The sequence below is a fragment of the Pinus tabuliformis genome, chromosome 9 (assembly GCF_031772625.1).
Source record: "Pinus tabuliformis cultivar Carrire ecotype Pingquan chromosome 9, CPIR1, whole genome shotgun sequence".
Taxonomy (NCBI): domain Eukaryota; kingdom Viridiplantae; phylum Streptophyta; class Pinopsida; order Pinales; family Pinaceae; genus Pinus; species Pinus tabuliformis.
This window is the reverse complement of record NC_142307.1, coordinates 1,760,827,651-1,760,847,430: the sequence shown is the minus strand read 5'-3', so window position 1 is coordinate 1,760,847,430 and position 19,780 is coordinate 1,760,827,651. Positions and strand designations below refer to the sequence as shown.

At 36.9% G+C, this 19,780-nt stretch overlaps 1 protein-coding gene across 1 annotated transcript; it reads right to left on the bottom strand.

Annotated features, from left to right (window-relative positions):
- Positions 1 to 415: 415 nt before the first annotated feature.
- LOC149155813 (SUPPRESSOR OF ABI3-5-like) lies at positions 416 to 16,213 on the bottom strand. The gene is given in 18 exon segments (XM_089444534.1): positions 416 to 598; positions 704 to 888; positions 1,273 to 2,232; positions 2,424 to 2,643; positions 2,918 to 2,952; positions 2,955 to 3,093; positions 3,210 to 3,278; positions 3,391 to 3,482; positions 3,582 to 3,669; positions 3,774 to 3,933; positions 4,521 to 4,600; positions 4,705 to 4,797; positions 5,026 to 5,097; positions 5,185 to 6,127; positions 6,632 to 6,672; positions 10,485 to 10,538; positions 10,717 to 10,779; positions 16,196 to 16,213. Coding segments are annotated over 18 exon segments (3,495 nt in total).
- Between the last annotated feature and the right edge of the window lie 3,567 nt (positions 16,214 to 19,780).

Sequence of the window (19,780 nt, the reverse complement as noted above, 5' to 3'; positions counted from 1 at the left end):
TGCAGGTCAACAAATTACAGGATTGATAAATTACAGGACAATAAAAGTGAATCAAACTCTGAATTCTCAATTTCTCAAATCGTGGTTACATGACACTGTCCACGTTCAGCTCATCTCCAACAGCTTATAACTGTGAAGCGAGAAACGGAATGTTCGCAAATATCAAATATATAATTTGTACAACATATTGACAGAATTGCCCACTGGCTTTCCATCATTCATGTAATCTAGAAATAGCTGGGACAAATACAAGCTAACCCACTTTGGCACTGAACAAATCATCCAGAATAGACATAGCACCTTGACATTTGAAAAGCACATGTCCCCAAAGGAACTTCCTGTTTAAATTTGGCGGGTAACATTAACAGTTGCCACAAGCAAAGAAAATATGAGGCAGTCATTGGCCAGTCTACAACTAGGCCATTTCATGAAATCTAGCCAGAGATTTCTTCTGTATAACAACTCCATAACTGTCTCCAGAATGAGTCTCAAACTGAGGATCAACCTTCCGTTGTGTCTGACTACCAAGACCAACTCTATCTTTTGTAACTTGTGCTTGTACAGGCTCTACAATCTCGGTGCCATCCTTGCCAAGTCCCTGAACCAATCCATATCATTACAGGATCAAGATTTAGGAGACAACCAACCAGGGTTAAAAAATAAATTAATGCATGTTGTGCACTCAAAAATCAGTCTCACATACCGAGGCTTCTTGCCAACCCATGTTTCTCAACATGTGATTCCCCACATTACTTCCATCAATAGCTTTATCAGAGGTGATGACCTCATAACTTTGAGCTTCACCTCCTGGCAGCACTGACCCAGACGTCACTCCACCAACACCTGGGGGAAAGGGCATGTCAGAGCCTTTTCCTCTACTTCCAAGACCTGAAACAATGGAATTTCTCAGTATGGAAAATCACAGAAGCCATATCTTACAGTCACGTTTCTATGCAGCAACCAAAACTAACTCACAATGAATGATACAATGATAAAACTGTAAATTGCATTTCTGGTGAGTTAGAAGTGCAACTATGGTAATATATATACAGTCACGTTTTATGTGTGCTAAAGCAAAACTAACTCTCAATGGATGATACAATGACAGAACTGTAGACGCATTTCTGGTGAGATAGACGTCCAAATACAGTAATATAACATGAACAGTCTTCTAGAACTGTATAATTAACCTAAATAAAACTAAATTCTAAAATAAAAACTAACGCTAAGAAACATTGATAAAATATAAAAATACAAGCAATTAAATCTCACTTTTCTCTGCAGGCTCTAAGTCTAATAGACTGTCTGCAGCAGATGATGATCCATAAAGAATACGCCTTTCTGCTGCTCTATCTCTATAAACTGATTGGGGAGTTTCAGAAAACCTGCGTTTTGTTCCAGCCATTGGTCCATAAGAGCCTAACGCAGATGCATCTGTCTTGAAAGGAGTTGAAACTGTACTAGCCTCAGGAACCACGCTTGGTCCAGCCATTGACGATCCAGATAGTGCAGCTCCAGTAGATCCTGAAAAGTTCACATCTGTTCTCACCACTCCTCTTGTTGATTCTCTAATCACACCCCTTATTGTACCACCAGCACTATTACTAACAGGCACATGCTTTGGCTTTACTGCACTATCAGATGGATTATAATTACCACCAAATGGATTTCCTGCTCCACGTCCAAGAGATGACAATCCCTGACTAGCTTCTTTGGCATTTACTGTGTCAGGCTTAAATTTTGGAGCACTTACACCTTTACCAGACATATTTCCATTATTAGTATTATTATGCTTCTCATCTGAAGAGGTAGGCAATGTTGCTGGAGAGGGATCATCATCTAGGACAATACGAGCAGCCTGCCCTTCGTGATTACGTTGCTTCCACATCGTCAAGACATTGCTGATTTTCTTCTTACTAGCCAATATACTGCCTTTAGAGGCCAGCTTAATTTCTTTTAATTTTTCCTTCTCTTTCTTTGCAGCTGCTTGTGCAGCAGCCGCAGCAGCCTGGACTGCATCTGGTAAAGAGGGTTTTTTATCTGAAGCTTCATTATTAGCAGTGATTGTTGCAGCCGGAGCTGAAATTACCACTTTTCGATGATTAGTCGCCCCCTCTGTAGACTTGCCTGATGTCTTGTTTGTGTCACTAGCTTGATCCACATAAGGCACATACTGTTGCGTCTCTTGGTCATAGGAATACCAGGTACCATTATTACCATCATAATAGAGCCCTACATGATTGTCCAAACAATTAAGGTAAGGAACAGAGGACTAGTGTTTGGTGCTGCACGTCTCATCCACAATAAGCATGTGCCAAACTACACAACTAGTGCTCAATGATAATATCTAGCATAAGAAGGGCATGAACTCGTGAAAAAAACGTAGCAAAAGAAGGGTAATATGAGACAAAATAAATGCATACCAGTATGACCATCATAGTAAAACCCAGATGCAGCATCATAATAATAACCAGATGCTTCATCCCAAACAAACCCAGACTGAGGACCTGTGCCTCCTTCAGAAGGTTCAATAGCTAAATTTCCTGCATTGTAACCTTCAACATTTGTGCCCATTGTTTTGCCTTCAGTGTGCTGTTTTTCATCTGGGTTGTACTCCTTAGGTGCCCATCCAACATTGTCATACTGCAAAAAGAAATAAATGAACAATGTAAAAATAATGATACTTTAGACAATAGAGGAAGAACCTGGCACAACTTCTTAGCAACCAGTTTCTTATTTAGCAATTGTATTGCATCAAGCAGTAGCCCCTATAAGCTTATGCACATTACAAAGAGAACTAATTTGTTGTCTCAAAAGCCAGTTGCATCAAAATTCTTAAGCACGGGAAAGAAGAAAAAAATTGTTTTCCTTGAAAGCTTAAATGATGTTCAGAAAACAAGATGATATAATAGCAAACCTGATGTGCAAAGGTTGCAGCTTCAATTGCAGCACCGCAAGGCTGCTGGACTGAGAAGTACCAGCAGAGGAGCCTGGACCATGAATACTATTTGCATATGCAACCCTCAAGACTTGACCATTCCTTTCCAAATTTTGTCCATTAGTTGCCTCCAATGCCTTTGTTGCTTCTTTCACCTAGAAGGATACTCATCCATATAAAAACAAAGTATGCATATAAAAAAAGAAAATCAGCAGCAAAGAATGGGAATCAGCTTTGGAGATTTCGTAAATAAATGTATGAAAGTCAATACCGAATGAAAATGTACAAATGCAAAGCCCCTTGAAACATGAGTAAATTTGTCACGAACAAGTCGAAGGTCCTGCAAAGAAATTAGTTTGTGACACTTATCATCTGAAAAGAGTAACTTAAAAAAGATATTTAACTTATTCATTAATCACATGAAGCAGAGGAATCAAATCTATCATGGTTACCTTTATAGGAGCATGCTTGGAAAATTCATAATGTAGCATCTCTTCATCAGCATTCTCGTCTAACCCACGAACAACTAGAACATGTGTTGGTCCTGAAAGAGAGAAATCTTGTAAGATCTATCAGATAGTTCACAAACACAGTGCTTCAGCTTCATTCTAGATGCCTCTGAAGAGAAGCAAATATGCCTCACCAGCTTCTGATGCCTTTTTTCCAGTTGGCACTGGATTAGAAGAAGCTACATCAGCTGCAGGGGCATCCTCAGTTCGCCCTTCATTGCACTGTACAAAAAATAAATGAAACCTGAGACATTCATATACAAGCAATAGACCATAATTATTTTCTAAAGTCATAAATGATAAACCATAAGAAAGTGAAAACTAACCTGAAAACATGATGTGCGACGAGCAAAGTTGACACAACCACAGACAGTGCACATCCAGTCAGCTGCCGCAGCCACACCTTTAGAACCTCCTTGAATGGGACCTTTTGATGTGCTTTCATGTCCTGTTTGCGGTGCACCTATACCTCCAGTTGGCTTGCTACTGCAAAAGGGAAATGGTGCACACTAAGAAAGTAAGAAGCAAACACAAGATATAATATTCAATTTTCTAGAGTTGATCACATGCAAAATTTTAAAAGGAAGCGACTCAAAATATCTAGATTTTTACCACTTGTTCAAATTAAATGTTAAAATGACACAAAATAACATGAGATTAATTAATATGTCCAGAAACATAAGATGGAATGACATAACATAGCATAAGATGCCTACTTTGCATTTAAAAATACACTGCAAAAGACATTTTCTGTATTAATAATAGGTATTTGGCATCTAATGTTTTCTGTTATAATAATATGTTAAAACATATAAACTGACAAACGTAGGAGAAGGTATGTTTGCAAGTTGGTTTTGTTTACAACCTACAACCACAATCTTTGGCCTTAAACTTATAGCAATACCAGCATGCTTAGTTATAACCAAGCATACTTAGTAATAAACCATAAAGACCCATCTTTGCATGCAAATGAATTGCCTTTCTTTAACATAGATTCATCATTACTCAGACCAAATCCAAACCGTTTCTTTATATGAGGCAGTTATCAAAGCATGTTGTAACATGTCACTGACCTGTATTCAAAGAAAAGGCGCCGTCCATCAACAACCAGGCCATCATCTCCAATACCATCCAACATGTTACGTGCAGCCTCCTGTTAGATGAGTACAAAAATTAAATGACATGGGCAATAAATTAACAATACTTCCATCAAAACAAGCAGGTAACAAACACAAACAGAAAACTGAAATCTCTTACAATAGAGGGGAAATCAATAAAGGCAAATCCCCGTGATATGCCAGAGTTCCTCTCCTTAATGACCCGAACATGGCGTAGAGGACCCCACTGTGCCTGCAAAGACACATTTAGCACATTGGTTCAGCATATACTATAATTAAAAACAAGGCAACGACTGTAATCAAGATATCCATATAAACAGCGCAGAGAGCACAAGAAACATATAATAAATGAAAAAAGCATATGTTCTAAGTAAAATCAAAGGATGAAGAATTTTTTACACTTCACATAAACTAGAACATGTAACAATTTGAATGTATAGGATTTGCAGTTAAGCCATACCAGAGCCTGATAAAGATCATCCTCTGTAGTCTTCTGTGATAAGCCTTTAACAACTAGTGTGGCTGATGGTGCCTGCAGGTAATAGAATAGTTGGGAAAAACAATAACAAAATGCACTAATAAAAAAAAACAAGATGACCATCTCCCAAATGTAGCATACCACTGGTGTGCGCTCTTGGTGACGTTTCTCATCACGGTCCCTGCGTTTTTCAGTTTTAGTTTCATGACGTGTATCCTCCTGGTTTTCTGTCTTGTGGCTTTCTCCCTTGCGACTTTCTTCCTTGCGGCTTTCTTCCTTGTGGGTTTCTGCCTTGCGGCTTTCTTCCTTGCGGCTTTCTTCCTTGTGGCTTCTTCCATGGCTGCGGCCCCGAGGGGAGCGTGACCTCTGGCGTTCATCATGACCCCGGGATCGAGATCTATCATGCTGCCTCTTCTCAGGTGTTTGGATCCTATCCCTACTTGAGGCTTTCTTCTCTCTCTCTCTCTCCCTCCTACGCCAGTTACTACTCTCTCTCCTGCCCCGATCATGATCAGAATCATAATCAACATGCCTGGAAAATTCAAAATCTCTTTCACGACTTTCCTCTCTATTTGGTTGTAACAGGCGATGCCTATAATCATATTCATCTACATCGAAATTTTCACGATCACGTCCACTAAACCGTGCAGCCCTGTCAAACCCATAATCTCGAAAACTATCAAGATCACGATAACTGTCAACCCCTCGAAACTTGTCAATGTCCCGAAACTTATCAATGTCCCGAAACTTGTCAATGTCACGAAAGTTGTCTACTTCACGATACTTGTCTACTTCACGATAGCTGTCTACATCCCGGAAATTGTCCACATCCCGAAAATTGTCCACATCCCGAAAGTTGTCAAGGTATGGAACCTTTTCATGCCGACGCACTTCTCTTAGAAGGGCGATATCATCTTCTAAATTCCTCCTCCTCAATTGAGGCCAAAGCCCAAGAACAGGAGGAGGGGCAGGAGGAAAATTGTCTCTCTCTAACAGCTCCCGATGAAAAGGTGCTCTTGGAAAGATAGGTTCTCGTGAGAAGCCTTCATCCAAATACCTTCTACCTCCATATGACCCACCAACCCTGCAACAACATGAATCCAACATGATGCAATCCCACTGACCCACAACATAGGAAAGCTGCAAAACAGACCTCTTCATTCATCTGATGAAATAATTTGAAAAAGTAAACCATGTTGCACAAAGCAAAGAGGTAACTTTTATATCAGTCCAACTAGGACACTAATGAAAAGCTTATTGATGCATGGAATTTTAACAGCATGTTATAATGGAATCTTAGCAGCTCAACATTTTGTCATTGCCTTTTGATGTTTAACTGTGTGCACAATTCTCACACCAACACATTACAAGTGAACCTTATACTCATCCTCAGGACATGAAAAATAGAGAACAGCATTGCAAGTAATAAATGAGATTGTCTAGAAAACAGCATCCAAAATTATGTAGTATGTAGAAAAGCAATAAATAGAAAACCCTGAATATTCACAACCTCATTATTCCAATGCCTCAAGAAGCAATACCCAATATACCTGCTACAGCAATTTATAGCAAATGCCAAGGCACTCACCTGAACTCTGGCTCACGAACTCCAGCATAGCCCTCCAAAGCCTGTTCATCCAACAGAATAAGGGAAGTCAGCAACTAATATTGTTATGAGTGAGCTCTCAGCAGAGAAATCCATTATCCTCAATGGGGGTGGGCTTCCTTGCTTGCTGTTATGAGGATGGATGTAAATATGGAGGAGAATCACATGACCCAATTATCTTGGAAATCAGCCCCATAGGAGACTAAGGAGAAAACCATATTGATCGTGTGGGTCATACACTGTTATCCCATCCTTGCTGAAGAACATAGCGCCCAGGATCCATTACTTGAAATATCTTCCGAAACCCCTGTTAAGGTTCTTGATCTTCAGGAAACTTCAGATGCAGGCTGTCTCAATCCTATCCTGTAATGGATGCACAAACAGATACTGTTACACCAATCATCAATGTCAATCAAGAATGTAGTCTGACTGGGTCATCCTTTACTGGATCCTCAAAGATAGAATTCTTCCCTCAACTTCACCCTCCTTCAATCATTCTATAAATTCTCAAATACAAGTACTGACTTAGGTTTAATATGATGCATTCCTTAAACTAGCAATATGCTTAAGGCTATATGCTATAAATTCATGTCAGGGTTAACACACATTCATGTCACGGTTCAACCCTACTGAAAAGCTGGTAGTAGGAAATTATGAAAGTAGCTGAGAATACATAAAAATCCCAATCTCTCCATTTTCTCAAACTGCTAGAACATGAATTGTATGATAAATGCAAAGATCAAATAACTTATGCATAGGAGCTCTTTAAGTTACTGCCATTGTTATAAAAGAAATGAAAGAACATAATGATTGCCAGCAAAATTGCTCCATCTTCTGTAAGCTGTAAAATGAACTTCAAAATGGTCATTTCTTCAGCAAGACAGGATCAGAATCCAGATTACAATAACTAAGTAACAGTAACAACAATACAAGGTGAATTAAGTGTGAAGAATTTAAAAATGTCAAATACTCTTGCCAACTAGTACATTGAGTGGATGACTTACAATATTGAGTCATCATGATCTTGATTGAGGCCTAAAGTGTTACTGTATCCCATGGCTATAGTGAAACCGAGTAAAAGGACTTCTCATGCAATTAAGTATGACAATATAATCCAGTACTCATAAAACGCTACAAATCTAAAGTATCCAAGGAATAGAATGAGATGTGTCTTATTTTCATGTTCGGTCCCATCAGTTGCTACATATTTCCCTTTCACTTTGTAGCTTTGGGATTATTACAGTTCATTAACACTCAACTTTAACAGATTAAAAAAGTACAGCTTTCTGATACCTATGAGGGCAATCCCATCTGGATTCAAAACAGAACATATCTAATTTCATCTTTATATATATACAATTATTGCAACTTAGGCATGCTGGTGTTAGATTACAGGAAGCCTGAATGGCAAGGGTGATACACATAGCTTGACCCTCCTGCCTAATTGTTAAAAACATCAGAATATCAGCTCTCTAATACATTAATTCGCTGTTGAATTTGGGCCTACAAAAGATTGTTATCTGCCTAATATTTGAAAGGATGCCATATTTTACTAGATTGGAATATGTATTTTGAATTTCAATTTTGTACACATGTCCCTTTAACTTTGTAGCATTATGAATATTACAGTTTATTAGCACTCAACTTTAACTTAACATATTAAAAAAGTACAGCTTGCCAATACTTAACATGGCTGCATAATGTTGGGACCATGGGACAATCCCGTCAGGCTTCAAAACATAACATATCTAATTTCATATTTGTATAAAATTATAAATTCACCTATTGCAACTGAATGACACCAATAGGCAATATACGCATAAGCTTGAATCCTCCAGTCTAATTGTTAATGACATCAAAATATTACAGCTCTCTAGTACATTAATTAGCTGTATAACTCTGGGCCTAGAAAGACAATTCCATCTCTCTTGTTTAAAAAAGGATGTCATATTGTAATAGGTTTGGACATCTGTTCTAAATTTTCATATATATTAGAAAATCCTTCAAATAAATAATCCTTGGATCCCTAAGCCATTTAGAAAGGAGATGCTGTCCATGTGCTTCATGATATGTCCTCAGGAAGTTTACATCTGAATTTTAGTAAAATGAATCTACAGCTAGATATATATTTTCTCAAAATTTTGCACCTAAAATTTAACTCTTTAATATTTCATAAAACTTATATAAGGTATGCATCTAAAACTCAATGCAAAATCAGCTCGCAGCAGAAATTTCTAGAGATGGTATGACATTTCTGTGCTTTGGCCTGCATTGTATATAAGTTCCTAGTCCAAAATCCAAAATTCACAAATTCCCACCCGCACCTACTCAAATAATTAAATGAAAATAGTACACATGAAATATGAGGCTCTGTTGCCAATAAAAGTACATCCATCGAGAGAGTGAGATTGCATAATCATTCTGCAGGTGGAGAGTAAAGCCTAGATTTAAAACAACATTAGCCAACTTGTCAAAATTACATTCATCAACATATAGTTATTTTGGGAAAAGTGAGAAATGTAAATCAGACCACCAGGCACAAAAGATGACAGAAAAAAAGACTTACGGTCCACGGACCACTAGTGACCAAAGACAGGTCAGAGACTAAACTGTAAAAGACTTCACTCATGCAGTAATGAAAGCCCCTGTAAAGAAAGACAAAAATAGCAAGTGCAATCAAAACACAAAAAGTTCAAATCAGTTGAACAGTCTCTCACCATTATATGGACCAGATGAGGATCCTGAATAATCAATCATTATGAAATCGTCAATAATGTGTATGATAATCTCTTCTGGGGAATGGGCTGGACTAAAGAGTTTCTGCTGGATAGAGATTGGGAGTAGAGGGGACACCAAAGTAGCTCTACTAGTATCTAAGGAGAATGAGAATGTTAAGACAGATAGGGTGATATAGGGCATCAACAATTCATAAAATTACAGTTATGCTTTTAAGTATAGAAAACCAGACAAAACAAATCAGCAAACAAAACCAGCTAGGAACCAAACAGAAAAGAAACGCCCACAATTTACACAATTGCAATCTGACTATAGGATTCAAAGTTTCAAACCAATATTTTAATGTAACACAAAAGAAACACCCACAATTGACACAATTACAATCTGACTATAGGGGGTCAAACCAATATTCAGATCCATAAAGCTTTAATGTGACACAACTATAATCACACTATAGGGTTCAGACCAATACTCGAATCCAGAAAGCTTGAGGTGGCACCACTACAATCAGACTATAGGGGTCAACCTTATATGCGAATCCAGAAAGCTGTAATGTGACACAATCTATCACACAAGAGAGGTTAAACCATTATTCAACTCTAAAAGGCTCTAATGCACTCTAATCCTCGCTGAATTTTATCGATACAAAGCCTCGTGAAAGCTCCTGGCAATTGTGACAGAATACCTACCCCTAGGACATATCACCTAAGCAGAAGAAGCTCTGCTACTTGTGGTGCTGCCGAGGAAAAAAATCAACAATAAAAAATAGAAAGATGCCCAGGATAATCAAGCATTCAGGCATCAAATATCAATCTGTAATTATTAGGGTAATGGGTAACATCCCATGAAATTTTAGTAATCAATCGACTACAAACAAATGGGTCTGTATATGTATGTAAATAACCCAGAATCGGTGTTTAGAAAGCTGTGGAGGATTTACCCATTGGAAACCCTAGAAATCAAATCCAAGCAATTTCAGAAAAATGTTTTTTTTATTGCAATGCTGTCGTAATGCCTCACTGCAAACCGCGTAATAAATCCCTATCAAGCAACAAAAAATAAACAATAAGAAAAGGGTTTTGCCTTTTGCAGTACTTACTATCTGCGGGAGATTCGTCCTCGGCTCCTCTGCTTCCTCCGCTGATGAAACCGCCTAAAACGCCGAGATGAAACCGCCGAAAAATAAGCTTACAGGAAGAAATAATAATAATAACGATCAAGGGCAGTTTTGGGGGATAATAGCAGTATAGGAGGTAGTTGGGTTTACGGCGAACATTTTTTTGATAAAGAAAATGCTTCTTTTGAAGATCTGTAAATAACCAGGAAGATACCTGGAAAGACCAAGACAGGAATAGGCACTTTGCCTGCGATAACGAATCGGACTGACTAGAGGCCTAGTTTTATGTCAAGATTTGCACGCAAAAAAGTAGAACAGCGGAGACCATAGAGAGGTTACATATAGCCGAGGTATTGATGAGGTACACATGCGATTTATTCCTTTATTGTGGTGATAGAAGCCTAGGATGATCAACGACCGACTAGCGTGTGGTCATATGACCAGAGGGACCATGATAATTTTTAGGACCAGGACCATGAGGATGAAGTTATTTTTTTGTTATGTTTTGGGTAAGGTTTGTAAAAAGATTTATTATGTTGATTTAGATTAATTTGATGAGTTAATTATTTCTAACTATGGTGGAAAAAGTTTAGGGTTCAAAATACAAAATACCATCATTTAGTTATTCGTACTGTAATTATTTACATTATTTAAATTTAAATTTATTTGCATGACAACTCTACATTCTGAGTAGATAAGTCATATATATTAAAATTTAGATGTACATATTTATATAAAAAATTATAATAGAAAGTCTAGAGATGTTTTTGGTAGATTTTAATCTAGATGAAGACGTTAGGGTTAGAATTTCAAAATAGATTTACTTGTCAAATTGTCAAATTTGAGGGTTTTAACACTTCTCTAACTTATATTTACAATTTCAAGGAAGCATTTTCCTAACTCATATTCACAATTTCAAAGAAGCATTTTTATGTTTTTGCACATTTTTAAACCATAGGCAAATCACCTCACCCCATAACACACACAATTTGCCTTTCAAATTCCATATTAAAAAGAATAATAAAACATTTAACTCTACATTCTAAGTAGATAGGTCATATATATTAAAATTTAGATGTAAATACTTATATAAAAAATTATAAATAGAAAGTCTAGTGATGTTTTTGGTAGATTTTAATTTAGATTAAGACGTTAGGGTTAGAATTTCAAAATAGATTTACTTGTCAAATTGTCAAATTTGAGGGTTTTAACACTTCTCTAACCTATATTCACAATTTCAAGGAAGCATTTTCCCTAACTCATATTCACAATTTCAAAGAAGCATTTTTATGTTTTTGCACATTTTTAAACCATAGGCAAATCACCTTACCCCATAACAAACAATTTGCCTTTCAAATTTCATATTAAAAAGAATAATAAAACATATTTATAAATAATTATTAGTTTTTATTTGAATTATGAAATGGTTAAATTCTAAAGAAAGTGTATATTTCACTTTTCAAAAAATATAATATAAAGGAAAAAGTTGGAAATAAAATATATATACATCTTAAACTTAATAAATTAAGTGATATAAATATATTAAATATAAATTAAGTTAATTAATATAAATATATTTTATATTTATATTTATATTTATTAAATATTGAGTGAATTTGTTATTATATTGAAAAGTTTTCTATATCCTAATATAAAGGAGATGTTGAAATGAAGAATTAGATTTTAAAATAATAAAAAACAAGGAAAATAGTTATAAAGCAATTATCTTTTATTTTTATATCTGATTTTTCTAATTGTGTTTTGAAGGTCAATATAAAGAAACAAAATTATGTTACAATTTGTCCACAATGGACTAGTTACAAATTTTGTTATAGAGTATATGCATCTAAAAGCATGATGCATACAAAAATAAACATAGCATATACATGAAAACCATGCGACACAAATATGAAGCCAAAAGTAGTAAATTTGATCTAAGTTCACATTAATCATTTAATTGGAAGAACATATAATTCACTCACATACAACATTCAATTTTTGTCTTAATGGTTCAATTGGAACAAAAGTAATTAGTGAGTAGTAACTAATTTGAATTATATAGTGTGAGGATTGTTCATAAATAAATAAGCAAATATGAATTTTTCAACAATACAAAGTCTATTTTCTTGGAAAAATCAAAATTCCTAGTTCAAAATCATCTTGCTCTTTAAATAATTTTACAAAATAGAGAATTACGATCAAAGAGAAAAAAACCAACAAACTTTCTCTTAATAAAAAGTTGTTTACATATGCAAAATGTGTCGAGATATACCCCAAAATATGACAAAATATACCCCATATCCTGTAGAGCCTACAACATGTTTAAACTTGTACTTCATAGTAATAAAAGACGACCACACACATTACTCTGTGTAGTGTCTATGTACATCCAAAACTACACAGTCAAGATTTTTAAGAATTATCATAAAAAGTATTCTAACTGTTGACATATTATGTTGCCCAACATCACCTTAATCACACAAAATTATTGACAGAAATATCAGTTGTACCATATTTTATTAAGATAGGCTATGTAATAGGTATTTTCCCTTATATTTGAAGAGAATCATTGCATAAAGCAGAGAATGTGATTTCCCCATAAAGTTTGTTGCACCCCTGTTTGGATAAAGCATCAGCAACAACATTATGCTCCCTGTAAATATAAGCATGGGAGGTTCAAATGTAGATCTTATAATCAACTAGTCGATAACTACTTTGGAGTCTCCATAGACTCAATGGACAACCACTTTGCACGCAAAAGAACCCCCACAAAGGAATGATCTAAACTTGGGTGTTGGAACCTTCCCGCTATTCCAACAAAAGTGATAATAAGTACCTGAATTTATGACGATATATACCCCACCGCCACACAAACATTATTGCATGCCACTGCATCAAAGAAACCAACTGGATATATGCACCATATATGGATGGGTTCAATACATCTTGGTGAACCCTTCTTAGATATAAGCCCAATTTCATTGTAAAATGCAACAATCTTCATACAAGTATTCATGATGTCTGTTGAACATCCTTGAATATAAAAGCATTCTGACACCTCCATATGCCCCAGAAGATGTGAAAAGCGAGAGCACGAAAAACCTTATAATTCAAGAACCATTCTAATAAACAAGCCTCCAAAGAAGTATGATTCCACTCGGTAGTAATATGAAGAATATTCAATACACCATACCAGATGGAAATCACAAAAGGACAATTGAGGAAAAGGTGTAACATGTCTTCAAGCTCTGATTTACACATGACACATCTCCCAAGTCCTATGTAGCCTCTCTTACATAAGTTGTCCCATGTTAATATTCTATTTTGCCACCCCAACTCACTGAAACATTTAAGTTTAAGGGGATGTTCCACTTCCATATTTTTCGAAACCAGCTTCGATCCATAATAGAATTGTTATAGGCCATTTTATCGCACTTAGTCAAAAGGCCCCAAACCCGGATCTTGTAACCACCCCTTCCACATTTACCCAATTTCACCGCGCTGTCAGGGTAAACATGAGACGAAGAGCTACTACGACATTACCTGACCTCCTAAGTCCCATTAAGGAAGTGGGGCCGACTACAGATGACAAAATGACCGTTCACAACATCCTACAAGGGCTACAGGACACTCAAGGGTTAAGAAACCATCCTAAGTGGCCAAACCCTGAGCTAAACCCCTCCTTCTCTACCTTGGGCCCTCAACCGCGCCCACAACAAGGCCTCCAACCGCATGCACAAGCTACATCCATGAGGTTGAAACCCAAACTTTCCAGTTAGGAGCATGCAGTCCCAGATTCCGAGCCTAAATTCCAAGTCAACCTCCAGGCCACTACACAAAACTTCTTGTAACTTCTCAGATGCATAAATGACATGAAAACAAAGTTAAACATTTAAATTTGAGTCAGAGACTTGACCTAACCAAGCCTAACCATGACAACCATTTCACCAAACATATTGAGAACATGTAATCTACAGGGCATGAATTAATATATGAACATAGGGGTCAGATACTTATCTAAGAATCATCAAGAAGGTCTAATGTCCTCTTATCATAGTTGCAATAACACGTGTTAGCTAATGCATTCATTACCCATTCATCAACAAATCAAACATATCAAGAGCCATAACTAAAAAAATTTATGAAACCGTGCTTATAACCAACATATAACCATAATAATAACCATGAAATCCGCATAATAACAAGTACCATTACTCATAAAATACAAGAGAAATAGAACTCTTATTAACATATGTAAAAGCCGACCAAGTCAAGGACTTCCATGTACCACCTGACCAGAGATTGAGCTGAATCAAATCTTTCTTTCAGTCAATCACCCTCGTGTCATGTTCCAAACATGAATGTGGGACTCAAGACAAAAACAACCAAGGCTTCTTAGAGATTAAACCACCTCCACCATCAGGCTTTACCGCAATCACGCCAAAATCGGTCAAGGATTCCTAGGCCCAAAACAAGCACATAAACAAACAAACTTTACCGCAATCCCACCAAAACTAGTAAAGGAATTACTAGGCCTAAAATAAACTTGGATGCCTCAAAATTTCTTTAAACAACGTAAACTTTGAAACGGAAACTATAAACTCAAAACAAGAACTTTAGCAAAAAAAACCCCAAAAAACATGAAAAATCAACTCGAAAATGAAAATTGTTGATGCTAAAATAAAGTTTTTTTTACCTAGGGAAAATTTTCAACATTTTTTTAAAATGGCAATGAAAACCAAATTTTTTGGTGCAAAAAACACCCTGGAAACAAAAAGTGTTGATGTGTTGATGTTGAAATAACATCTGTTTTATTTTTCAGGATAAATTTTCAACATTTTGGAATAATGGCATAAAAGATTTTATCATGGCTCCAAAAAACATTAAAATTTCAAAAGAATAATAAAAACATAAATTTAAAAGTAAAAACAAAAATTAAAACAATGAAAAAACAAAAAGTTACAAAAAATAATAATAATAATAATAAATAAAAATATATATCATAAAAAACATAAGATTAAAAAAATGACAAAAAAGACAAAAAGAAAAAAAAAAAATTAATCATAAAAATGTTAAAAAAAAATAGATAAAAAATAATATATATATAGAGAGAGAGAGAGAGACAAAAAAAAATCAATCATAAAAATGTTAAAAAAAAAAATAGATAAAAATTAATTTATTTATATATATATATATATCAAAAACATATTTTCCAAAAATATGATGAAAGAAACAAAATAAAAAACAAGTAAAAAATGCGTCATTGGACAATTAGAGAAAAAACAAACAAACATTAAAAAAACACATCTAAAAAAATAAAATATATATATATATATATAGAAGGAATGGATATTTTTTTTGGTTCCCTGTATGAACCTAACATCCAACTTGTCATGGGGGTCAATGTACATGTTTCTGGTCTTTTTGTTTTTAGATTTTGTTTCATTTTTTTGTTTACTTAAGCTATTGGTTTTTTTATAATTTACTGATTTATATATGTGTATATTTTTTGTAGGAAAATGGTATCAATGAATATTTATGTGAATCTTTTTAGACCAAAGACTACTAAAACTAAAGGTGGATCCTCAAAAAAAAAAAAAAAATGAACCAAACCTCAGCTAATAACTACAAATTTATAAGTCCTCACAAAAAAAACCTAGCGCGCGCTCTGCTCTGCTCTGCGGAGTCTGAACCAGATTTGCAGCCGCCATCGATACCCGTCGCTGCCATGAGCGGTCCTGGGGGCGGGGAGGCCGCTCCCACCCCTCCAATATCTTCTGAAGAAGCATTTCGCAGCCTCTTAAAGCAGCAAGGGAAGAAACGCCAGTTCTCAGAGGTGCCGAAGTTCATAAAAAAACTTGAAGAGATTCCTGAGATTGCTCTTCCAGAGGAACAATCGATCAAAATCGCTCTAGCTCTGGCTGACAGAGGCCTAGTAGGGCAGTTTATGGGCCGTTGGCCATCCACAAAAATCACGGACGAATGGATTCAGCGAAACTGGAGACCTCAGCTAAAAAACAACGTGATCTGTTATGCTGTGGGACGAGGCTACTTCATTTTTGAATTTACATCCAAAGAAGATCGTGATTTGGTGTTCAGAAACGGGCCGTATTTTATGGGAAATCAAGGTCTGTACCTAAACAAATGGAGCCCCGATTTCGATCCCTCCGTCAATGTCCCTAAGGAGGCGCTGGTCTGGGTTCGCCTTCCTAATCTCCCGATACACTGCTGGAGTTATCAATCCCTGCAGAAGATCGGAAATGGGCTGGGTTGTTTCATTGACAAAGCTGATCACAAGGGCCAATATACCTGCGCCAGAATCTGCGTGAAAGTCGATCTGGAAGCCGGTCTGCCAGAAGCGGTCAAGCTCACAGTTGGAGAATGGCAACATTATCAGAAGCTGGATTACGAGCAGCTGCCTTTCAAATGTCGAACTTGTCATGAGCATGGACACTTCCAGCGAAACTGCCCAAAAGCTCCAGCAGGGATCACGGTTGAAGAGGAAGGATGGAAAGAAATTAAAAAGGGAAAGGCTGTTCCAAAGCCCCCGGGGCAGAATACCTCCGCACCGCTGGGGAAGCCACAATCTAACCCAAAGCTCACTATTGATTTCAAAGATGGCTCCTCTGTTGGCATTATGATTCAGGTGTTGTCCTTGATGGCAAACCCATTCAGGGGATAAATCAAGAAGGACGCAGGAAATATGTTCAGCACGTGCGTCCCCGCAGGTATACCATACAGAACCCGCATCCAGGGACGCAGGCCAGCCGTTCAGGAGGTGCGTCCACCCAGTGCACACATTTCAAGGCAGAGAAATTCACGTGGGGGTTTCTTGTGTGGTATCTAGCCGACGCTTTTGTGTTTCTATGATGTCGGCTCGTGGTATTGTTCCATGTTTTGGGGAGAAGCTTGCCTATATAAAGCAGAGGAATTCATTTGGATTAGGTATCATCTTGGTTGATCATCTCTTGGTGTGATCTAGTCCATATCTTTAAGGGTAAATCTTCTAAAGGACTACGATCTATATGGCGCATGATCAGATCTGTGGATCTGAGTGTTTGGGTTGGTTCTGAAGTCCTCTTATCTTCTATATCTAAAGGGACGCAGATTCAGTGAAGGGAAAGTGCGCCGGGACGCAGTACAGTAAAGGATCAGGTGCGTCTCTGAAGCGAAGGACGCGGCGCGACTGTGGTATTGGGTGCGTCTCTGAAGCGAAGGACGCGGCACGACTGTGGTATTGGGTGCGTCCCTGAAGCAAAAGACGCGGCGCGATAGTATTGATGTGTGCGTCGGTCGCAGACAAGCAAAAGTAACAGTGCGTCTGCACGCAGAACAGCATAAGGTATACTGCGTCCAGTCGCAGGCTACAGAAAGAAAATATGCGTCCCTGTCTCAAGATGATCTGTTAACTGTATATTTCTGTTCATAAGGTGTTCTGGGTTGTTTCAGTAATTACTGATCTGATATCTGTAGTAGACTGTATCTGTTGTATACTTGTTGATCATTTTGAAAAAGAAGTAGGGGGTTGTAGCTCCCTTCCAGGAGAAGTCTGGAAAACGAGAAAAAGTTGTAGCTCTTTGCAGGTTGCAGCCTGCGTGCTGGTAAAGGACTGCACCAGTACAAAATCATTGTAAAAAGAATTTCTTGAAAGAAGATAGAGACATTATTGCAGCAGGTGGTTTTTCTCCCGCATTGGGTTTCCACCTTACATCTTGTGTTCTTTGGTGTGACTGTCTATTTTCTTATTCATGCTCATTGTTTTATGGTACTGATATGCAAGAATATTTCAAAAGATCAAATAAGGAAGATTTGGTAAATTGCTAGATAATACTGATTCCCCCCCCCCCTCAGTATTATTTCCAACAATTGGTATCAGAGCAGGTCCTTCAAAACAGCTTGATCGCTTGAAGGTAGATCGTTCATCATGAGCAACTACGAGAGAGAAGCATCAATCAGGCCACCCGTCTTCGATGGGACAAACTTCAATTATTGGAAGGTAAGAGTTACTGCATATCTTCAATCTCTTGGTACAGAAGTTTGGAACATTGTAGAATCAGGCTATGCCTTTCCTTCAGTTACTCCTACAGATCCAGCTGAGAAAAAGCAGTATGAAACAAATGCAAAAGCAGTCAGTACTCTATTAGGAAGTATATCTCAAACAGAGTTCATGAAGGTCATGCACTTCAAATCAGCAAAAGAGATATGGGACAAAATGATCACTAGCTATGAAGGAGATGAACAGGTAAAAGAAGCTAAACTTCAAACTCTCAGGACTCAATATGAGACTCTCAAGATGTATAATGATGAAAGTGTGGCTAATTATTTTCTTCGAGTAGATGAGATTGTTAATTGTATGAAAAATTTGGGTGAAGAAATAAAAGAGACTATAGTAGTTCAAAAGATTCTAAGATCTTTATCTCCCAAATTTGAATCTAAAGTATCTGCAGTAGAAGAAAAGGAAAATCTCCGTGTTCTCACTATGTCTCAGCTGCATGGAATTCTAACTGCTTATGAAATGAGAAAGGGAGGTCCATCAGACAGAAGGGAAGCTGCTTTTAAAGCATCAGGCAAAGAAGATCACTATGAAGCATGTCATGTTCCAGAAGAAGAGGAAGAAGAATCAAACTTTGTCAGAAATCTTCAAAGGGGTTCTGGAAGGTTCAGAGGTAAGCTACCTTTCAAATGTTTTGCTTGTGGAAGAGTAGGTCATTATGCTGCAAAATGCTCTTATAAGGATAAAGGAAAGGAACCAGTTAGATGGAACAAGAAACAGGGTACAAATAAGAAAAGCTACTACACCCATGAAGATAGCGATGGCTTATCAAACAGTGATGAAGATGAACAAGGTAACAAATATAGATTGTTAATGGCATTTGAAGATGATAATTATGAGGATGCTATAGATGTGGATAACCTTTATGATGAAATTACTAGACTCAAGAGATGTATAGAAGAAAAGAACATGATTATTGATACTCTACAATTTCAGATTGATGAAAAGGAAAAACATCTTGAAAAATTAGAAGGTGAAATTGTTGGTCTTAGAAAAGAAATTGAGAAAACAAAAACTATTAATCTCAAGTTTATTAAAGGATCTGAAACGTTGAATGAGATTATCAGTGTGCAGCGATCTCCTCTAAATAAGACAGGTCTGGGCTACAATGGAGAAACTTCTCAAGCTTCCACTTCAAAAAGTTATCTTGATGCAGCTAGAAGAAATGAGCAAGAACACAAGGAAGATCATCAGGTAAAGCAGGGACAAACTTCAAACTATCAGG